Source organism: Quercus robur, chromosome 10, assembly GCF_932294415.1.
Source record: "Quercus robur chromosome 10, dhQueRobu3.1, whole genome shotgun sequence".
Taxonomy (NCBI): domain Eukaryota; kingdom Viridiplantae; phylum Streptophyta; class Magnoliopsida; order Fagales; family Fagaceae; genus Quercus; species Quercus robur.
Window position 1 is genome coordinate 6,285,572 of NC_065543.1, and position 8,780 is coordinate 6,294,351.

General features: G+C 33.4%; 1 protein-coding gene across 4 annotated transcripts; it reads right to left on the reverse strand.

The window, feature by feature from the left end:
- Positions 1–2,784: 2,784 nt before the first annotated feature.
- On the reverse strand, positions 2,785–8,119 carry LOC126701800 (transcription factor bHLH153). 4 transcript variants are annotated; one of them, XM_050400168.1, is made up of 6 exons: positions 7,531–8,114; positions 5,459–5,578; positions 5,052–5,117; positions 4,700–4,765; positions 3,733–3,777; positions 2,785–3,296 (listed from the first exon to the last, which is right to left on the reverse strand). In XM_050400168.1, the coding sequence occupies exons 1-6, from the start codon at positions 7,573–7,575 to the stop codon at positions 3,144–3,146; spliced, it is 495 nt and encodes a 164-aa protein (XP_050256125.1). In that variant the 5' UTR covers positions 7,576–8,114; the 3' UTR covers positions 2,785–3,143. The 4 variants fall into 4 exon arrangements, with proteins under 4 accessions (XP_050256125.1, XP_050256126.1, XP_050256129.1 ...); XM_050400169.1 differs by lacking the exon at positions 7,531–8,114 and adding an exon at positions 5,866–6,025; XM_050400172.1 differs by lacking the exon at positions 7,531–8,114 and adding an exon at positions 5,840–5,998.
- Between the last annotated feature and the right edge of the window lie 661 nt (positions 8,120–8,780).

The window sequence follows — 8,780 nt, forward strand, 5'->3', positions numbered from 1 at the left end:
TGACATTGCCTTGCCTTTATATATTTAGCACATTTATGGAATATTGGATCATTATTAAAGATAGTAGCTTGATTGTCACAATGCATATGCATAGACAGCATGGTTGTAGGAACATCAATACCCAAGGTACAAATGAGAGATTGAACCCATAATATCTGAAAAAATAGGGAGTCATAGCTTGATATTTAGGTTTTGGTACTAAGTAGTAACATTTTGCCTTTTACTATGCTAAATAACAAGATTATTTCCAACAAAGTTAGAATAGTTACAGGTGGATTGTCTATTAGAATGACTATCATCCCAATTAGCATCACTAAATCATGTCATAGATAGAGAAGTAACAATATTCCTCTTCTTCTTTTTTTTCTTTTTTTAATAATCAACAATAGTCCTCATTTAGGAGTATCCTTAAGGTTATGCAAGATACGACAAATAACTGCATAGGAAGATTGACGAGGAGTATGCATTGACTAGCTACGCTGATGGCATAAGTAATATTAAGACAAGTAACGGCAAAGAATCCTAACTTCCCAACTAATTGCCAGAATTTATCAACATCAAAAAGCAAATCACAGTGCTTGCCATCTAGTTTAATAGTAGAGTCCAAGAGTATGAACAAGCCAAGCGGGTTAAGAAAGAGAAGAAGAAATGTGAGAAAATGAAGCAGGAGAAAATAGAAGAGAAGATAGTTTCTTAAATTGATATTACTGGCTGAAACTGTTGAAAATCCTAGTATGACCAATGCAAATTGATATTTGATTCGATATGTTTCAAGGGGTATTTATACTGGCTCAATGACAGGCATGACAAATATCAGTTGTTTCGGATTCTTTGGAAGGTATGCAAACCTAATGATAACCTATTGTTTGTTTTCCAAGGGAAAGAGAAGAAAACTCTTAGCTCTAACTCTCGGTTTTTTTTTTTTAATTGTTAAAAAAAAGTTAGAGCTAAGATGTGAGGGAATAGAGATTAAAGATGTGATATAAGTAAAGAAATGCATACAAGGTGAAACATGATTATAGGACCCATAAAAAAAAAAGGCTTTATGGTGTTGACTGTTGAGCACAAGTATACCGTATTGCAAAGCAATATGCCTAAAAGAGATAATATTAAAGGAGAATAAGGAAGGAATCCCCCTCATGACTAGAAATGATATCAAAAGACAAATTCTGATTGAATGAGAAGAAAAAAAAAGTGTCATAAGTAGCACAAAGTACTTACAAGACTCGAGAATATATCAACGTTAGTATTTTCTGGGTATGAGATTACCCAAAGAAAACACACAAGCTCAATGATATAATTTATCTTGGCTAGGATAAGTACATGAACAAAGTTAACACAACCAAATGCAGAAAGGAGTAAACGGAAAAGAAGGATAGTCAATGTATAGCAAAGAAACAGAAGCCAAAGATGGAGATTGTTAGGTTTTAAATGTTCACAAATTCCATATGATAAAACTAGAGTAAAAAAAAGGGCTGAGATTGAAATATCTGAGACTGGTTAGAAATCTATCAAATGAGCTAATTATAAATTTTGAACAACATAATTTTCGCTTAAATAAAATCAATCTCTCTCAAACAAAATTCAGACAAAGCTCAAGCAAAAATGCATGAACAGAAAATCAACTTTGCAAAACTGACTTGTTAACCTATTTTTAAAAATTCCACCCCTTGCTACAGAGAAAGGGTGTGAGGCTACCATTCAATACCAAATCCAAGAGCCAAACTTCGAGCCTAAGTGTCCTAGATCCCTCTCTCCAAGTTTCTTCTCCCTATGAGAATTTTTTAGAGTTTTTTGCTTGAGCCTAAACCATTGATTCCTTAAAACCATATAGTTATTTCTGCAACAATGTGTCATCGTTGAATTTCGAAGTTCTAGGTTACAAACAAGGTTCATTCGTGGAGGAAATTCGCTTATAAAAATTCCAAAGTTTCTAGAGCCATGGGGAGTTTACTAGGTTGAAGAACAAAACCTTTGTACAACCAGAAGAAACAATTGTAAAAGTCTACTATCTCAATATAGACATATAGTTTATTCTAGGTTCATTGGATTGTTTTCTTCTATTTTTAAAACTCTATTTTCCTTCAATTTGTAAAACTCAATTTTGAAATCTTTTTAAAAATTTTTATTATTATTAATAATTCAATAGTTACAACAATTAGATAAAAGGGATTTTAACCCCGGACGTTTCGGTTCAAAATACTAAAAAATGTTAGTTGAGTTACAAGGCTCATGCTTTTTAATTTTGAAAACATATTTAAACCATCAATACAAGTATATCAGATAAATATCGATTTTGAGAAAACATATTTGAGTGAGGCCCACACATTGTAAAAGAGAACCTGCATATATTATTAGATGTATGAGATTCCTTTATGAGTGAGACGCACACGTTGTAAAAGAGAAAATGCATATATTATTAGATATATGAGATTCCTCTAGGAAGAGAGTCACTTATTCTTCTTATTAATTAATTGAAAAATAACTTCTTTTTATCCCTACTGACAGGAATACAAATAAAATATAAGAAACATAATATACTTTTTTCTGTTCCCGTTCCTTCTAATCGACTCCATTTTTTTGATTTATCGATTTACTCCATTCCTTTCCTTTCCTATACATAACGTCAATAAAAGCAATCACAGCAGGAACCACCTTGAGGACTAAGCAGTATGCAATTTTTTAATTTTTTTTTATCTACAAACAAACACTCACAAGGAAGAGAGAAAGGGGTTTCAATATAAAAGCACACCACAAACTTCACTAAAAAGGAATATATGCAGCTAAATAGTAAGATTACTCTTTCCATATATTTCATCAATTCCTTATCTCAGAACATTATACAACTCAAGCTCCTAAATATACATTTTCACATAATCAGTATATAGATACGAGATAACCGTACCGTACTTTAATGCTTCTGCCATTACTGGTTTAAAATCAGAATGGTTGGGAATGCTTTCAAACAGTTTTAAGACTGATAATTTCACATCCCGGAGTTCCATTAGTGCATCATACTAAAATTTTCAGATCCAAATTTGCATCTGCCCAACAAAAATTCGTTGTGCAGAAAAAAATTAGTTACCCATTATGCCACCACCCTACCAGCACCAAAACACGTCGATTCTAAGCAACAGCTTGTCTCATTGGAATTGTGAAATAGCCTTCTCAAACTTGGGGGAAGTGGTCTTGATTGGCGCCCAAATATCCGCACCATTACTTCGAGCAACACCAGCAGTACAAGAGACTGGAACAAGACACAAACCTCTGCTTCTCAGGCTGTATGGTCCTAATTCCTGGAGACAAAATAACCAATTTCTTCAGACCCAAGTCATAACTTTTGATTTATGTGGCAAAAAAAGAAAAAAAGACACGTTGTAGAATTTAGACATATGAAACTAGACCACTTTACATTTTAAATGAACCCTAAACTATAGCCATGACAACATTCTATTCATTGTAGTGATAAATTGTTCACCACATATTCTAGAAGCAATCCAATACTATCATTTGCAGTTGATGTTTCCATTCCTAACTATGGAATTGTTGTTTAGATGGTCATCTAACAGAAAAACACCAGGCTTCTTGTCCATTCATATGCACTGAAAAGCTGACTACTGTTTCATGAGTCATGACAAATTGACAATACCCTTCACAAAGTTATGCTACGGAAAAGAGATACTGAACATTATATTCTAAACTTGGTTCTGTGACTAGATCATTCATGCTCACCTGCATTTTACTTGGGTTACTTTGGAGGTATGGAGCACTCAGCACCTGAAAGCACCCATAAAGTCGAAAGCAATGAGATCAAAGTCAAACATGTTACCTGAATCATCAAATACTAGAATACTGATAAATCTCTCAAGGTGCACTAAACATGGAAAAGAAATCACCAATTCTAAATTTCAAAAACCACAGGCATGGTTGGATCCTTCAAAAGAGTGCTAATGTAGCAACACTAATGCTATTCATCAATCAACCCTTCATTTTAAAAAACAATCTGTGACGGGCAATATCCCATAATAGATTGCTTATTTACTCACATTAGGTAACTTAAACAAACCAAACAATTAAAATTGGTTCTGGAGTAATTAATTACAGTACTTCTCAGAGTTAGACCAAGATTATTAACAGAATACAACTTTCAGTCTAGAATAAGATATTGTTATATAACTTTATAGTTCAATTCTTTGAGCACCAACTCCCCTATAGACAGCAATGCTTAAACCGAAACTAGGAACAACCAAAAAGATAAGTGATGCTTAAACCCAACTCTAGCTTGAAATGCATCATAGTCCCCAAGTCAAATGCTGAAGATGAATCAGGGATATTCACAATGTAATATATGGCAGGAGAATGCATCTATTTTGTAAAAGAGAGTAAATTAGAAGCAGTTTTTTAAACTATGGAAAAACAATCTTGCAGAGCATAGGTCAAGGTGTGGTCCTACCCTTAGAAAAGATTTCTTAGCTGAACTGAAAAAATGAGTAATACCAAACCACTCAAATCAGATTTCCCTAATGATGAAAAGAATACATGGAAGATTATGTCACCAGATTCACTTCAGAACCAGACATAGTTGTGTTTAAGCCAGCATAGGGAATGTATTTCATATCAGTGTCACATGATGCCAGTTAATTGGTGAGCTACAATGTAGTTTAGCACAATATAAGCGTATAACAGGAAAAAGACAAACCTTCACTTGCTCATGAAGGAAATTTATGTATTCCATTGCATCGCAAAGGACAGACGCTGTATCTGTCTGCAGTGAAATTACAAAAAGCTTCAGAATCACAGCAATGCCAAACAACTCTTATCATTGAGAGTTGTAATAGATGAGCTATAACATGAGTGACATGAGCATGATAGGGCCAAACAACATCCCCTTCAATTCTTTCCTTTTTTTAAGGGAAGCCCTGAATGGCAATTACTTTAAGGTCATCACTGGAACATATGTGGAACCCAGAAATGATTTTTCACAAACTCCGTTGGAGAAGAATGGCCATAAGCATTTGCATTAATTAGAAATATTGATTTTTCATATTTACCTTCCCAAATGGTGAAACAAGTTGTTGCAGAGCCACAATACGTTCACCAAGCTTTTCCTTCCTCTCCTATTGACAGCGATCAAATAAGATAGTAACATAAGAAAATTATAAGTTGTGTAATGAAGGATAGTTTCCCAGTAATATCTAAGGGAGTTCACAAGAGTTGAACCATCACCAAGATGGAATCAGAACTGCATTAGGAAAATTTTGGACCACCTTTGGGGAAAAAAAAAGGGTTTGAGATGTGCACAATAGTAATCTAGTATAATTTAGGTACGTGACCTCTTTGAATTCCCATTAATACTAATTAGTAATTATGCTGCTTTACTGTGAGATTGCATATCTTGTAAAAGGAAACCATACTCCAATTGAAAAATGGAAAAGGGGGGAAAAGGAGAAAAAGAAACCTTGGCGGATAAATCAGCCTTATGTCGTTTGGATGCAAGAGAAGTGAGGCTGCTTTGTTCAACAGAACATGGACTCCTTTTGTGCTCCATCATCTTACCAACCTCTATTTCTTCTTCTCCCTAATTTAAAATAGGAAAAAAAAAAAAAAATCAGTATCCATAAAAAGAACCAGACAAAAGCAAAGTAAGCAAATGCGCATATAAAGTATATATATCCAAAACAACTGAACAGTGTGTTTTACTTGGCAGATTCAAGGTTGTAGCAATCACAGAAGAACTGCCTGAGTTCTTTTATAAGCTCGTCATACACCATTTAGAATGATAAAGATATATAAAATTAAAGGTGCAACACATCAGAAAGAAAGATATCCTAACATTTACCCAAGTGCTGGGTAATTCCAAAATACCATAATTCACTCTTAAATATATTCTCCCAAATTCCCAATCGATGTCCTCCTCTGCTTAAATGAGTTAAGAAAGAGAGCTTTTGCGTTTGGTAAGACACCAGAAAACAAAGAGCAACATGACATACAAAATTTGTCCAGAAAATCATCTATATCTAATTGTAAATAAATTAATAATTGACTTATTAAGAGATTAAGATTCCTAGATATTCTTAAATCTAGTGCCAATCCAGGTTTTACCAAAAATAGGCAACCTATCTGGGGCAGTACTGACCAAAAGAACCTGGAAAAACTTGAATCTAATATTCATTTAATAAATAAACACTTAATAAAACTTCAAGAAGCAAATGCATTTCAGTAATAGAGAATTTGAAACCTAAGCTGGGTGAAAGATACATCTTTTACTTCCTACAAGGTAGGTCACATGCATGAAACATCCACACAGGTGCAACTTTCAGAAAGCCACCCGTGTGACAATAACCAAAGCATAAAAATATTAAAGTTGACCATCCAATGTGATTGATTTTGATTTAAGAAGCATCCTAGTTCGAACAGAGGCACCCATCTTGGGCCTATTAAACTAATCAAATTTTATATGAAACGTACACGACACCATGCAAAACAAATCCTAACATTATTAACTTTTATATCAAGAACAACAAGACATTCACTGTTCTGGTCAGAGGTTAATCTTCAATCCGATACTCAAAGACATAAGACATAACATAATACAATACACATCTATAAAATTTTATTATATACAATTTACAACCACATAATTAAAAATTATATCATCATAATTAATTAATAGTAGGCTCACAAGCAGACAACAGGTCCGCAAATCCATGAAGAACAGAATCATCTACACTTATTATAATAATAATAATATGACCAAAGTTATTTCATCAGCAATACTCTCCATTGAGTTCTTTCAAAGGGGCCAAGGGTCCCTGATTTATTTAACCACACCATGCCGATTAGAAAAACTAACACCTATCCGGGTTTCATTAAAAAAATTATTCAATACTCTGGCAACATGCTTCATTCTCTCACATAAATTATGGGTCCGTTATAAATTTAATTAGTGAACTCACTATCATGTGAGAGAAAGAGCATTGCTCCTATAGTATTGAATAATTTCTCATTTCCTTATATGATACAAAAATTAGATGACAATAATTAATTAATCTTTGGTGGGTATAATTGGGAATAAACTGAATAAAAGAAATTGGTTTTTGGTGGGACCCGATTAAATATTAAACATGCATGAATGAAAATCTGTCCCTTTTTGGTGCATATAATCTGCCAAACCACTTGTATTTAATACCCCAAACAGTGCCTTAATTGATACCAAACATTCAAGGCAGCAAGTAATCCAAACTTAGACAAAGTATGTCCAGAAAATGTCATCAACAAAATCCCCACCGTTCACTCAGTTCAACAACAACAACAATAGATAAATAAGCAAAAGTAGCAAGTACTCTGGTCCGAAGGTTAACAGGGCATGATTAAATAGAGTCAATTTGGCTAATAAATTTCAACAAAATCTTAAATTGGCTTAAGCAATAGGCAACATACATTAGCAAATAATCAAAACTAAAACATAAAGCAAGAATAAAAATTGAGAAAAAAACAAATTGAAGTTTTGTTAAAGCTTGAAGAACTTACAGAGAACTGAGAGTCTGCATTGCAAAAGGAGGAGCTCACAATCATCTCAAACTTTTAAGCCAAACCCTCCAAAACCCACCTCAGAAATCACTATAACTAAGCAAAATCCCAATTGAGACTCAAAGAAAAATGGTCTATATTGGTGTCTGCACTTGACTAGCCCCACCTTCAAACGAAGAGAAAAAAAAACAACAAAAACTGTTTCTTTCTCTGTCTCTTTCTCCCCCCACAGTCTTTAGTTTAGACTTCTGCTAGTGTTGGTTGAGTTTTCACGTTATAAAGTCTTGAACTTTATACAAAAATTAGGTACATAGGTTCACTGAAATCACTGAATCAGCTACGTACTTTAACATTAAAAGATCATAATTTTAGCTAAAACCACAGTAACTAAGTTGGCATAGAATACTAGAAGAAGGGCAAAATAGTCCAGAAACAAAGAATGAAAGTGTTGGGAAAGAATTGGAAAGAGAAAGAGAGAGACTGAAACGAAACAGAGCAGAGGCAGAGACAGAGAAGAAAAGAGTGTGCGTGTTGTAAGAAAGCTGGGGGGGAAGGAAAACTCTTGGGTCCTGAAAGTGTTTTTATAAAGCTCAGAAAATGTTTTTAAATTTTAGTAAAAGGTTTTCTGAAAAATAAAAATTAGTATATTATTTTTTGACAGCTAATATCCAACCATGTAAGAGAGAGAGAGAGAGAGAGAGAGGCAGAGATAGAAGTAGTTAATCTAACCCATCAATGAAGTCATCTTTCTGACCATGGTTGAAAAAACTACTTGTGGGTTGTGGCTTGGCTTGTGAAAGTTGTGATGTTTTTCTTCTTTGTACTGCTACATTTTATATTAGCTTGAGAAAAAAAAATTAAAAAAAAAAAGAAAAGAAAAGTCAAATTTCATAATTCGTCTAATAAAACAACAAATACACAAGACCCAAAATTTTAGCTTGTCCATTTCTATTATTGGAAGAGACATTAAACAACCCCTAATTTTGTTGTCCACAATTTAATTAAGTGAACTTTATGTTGTACTATGTTTAGTTCTTTAATTTCTAAAAGTTTTGATTCTCAAAAATATATAACTTAGAGAAGTGTTAAGGTCTAAAAAAAGTAACTTTTGTTTCAATAAATAATTATTCATTCAGCAAAAAATAAAAACCCAAAATGAATGCCCATAGCCAAATCCAGCCTCATGTCTTAAGTGCCTTTGCTAGAATTATAATTTCTCTCATGTAGTGAACATTCAAGCCTACATTTTT

What these genes read in the sequence shown, in the direction of transcription:
- LOC126701800 (XM_050400168.1), bottom strand. Translation starts at nt 7,575, where the DNA reads ATGATTGTGAGCTCCTCCTTTTGCAATGCAGACTCTCAGTTCTCT. An exon ending in TTGTTTCACCATTTGGGAAG is followed by an intron (nt 4,766 to 5,051) that starts GTAAATATGAAA and finishes ATTTCACTGCAG; the next exon opens with ACAGATACAGCGTCTGTCCT. An exon ending in GTAACCCAAGTAAAATGCAG is followed by an intron (nt 3,297 to 3,732) that starts GTGAGCATGAAT and finishes TTTTGTCTCCAG; the next exon opens with GAATTAGGACCATACAGCCT.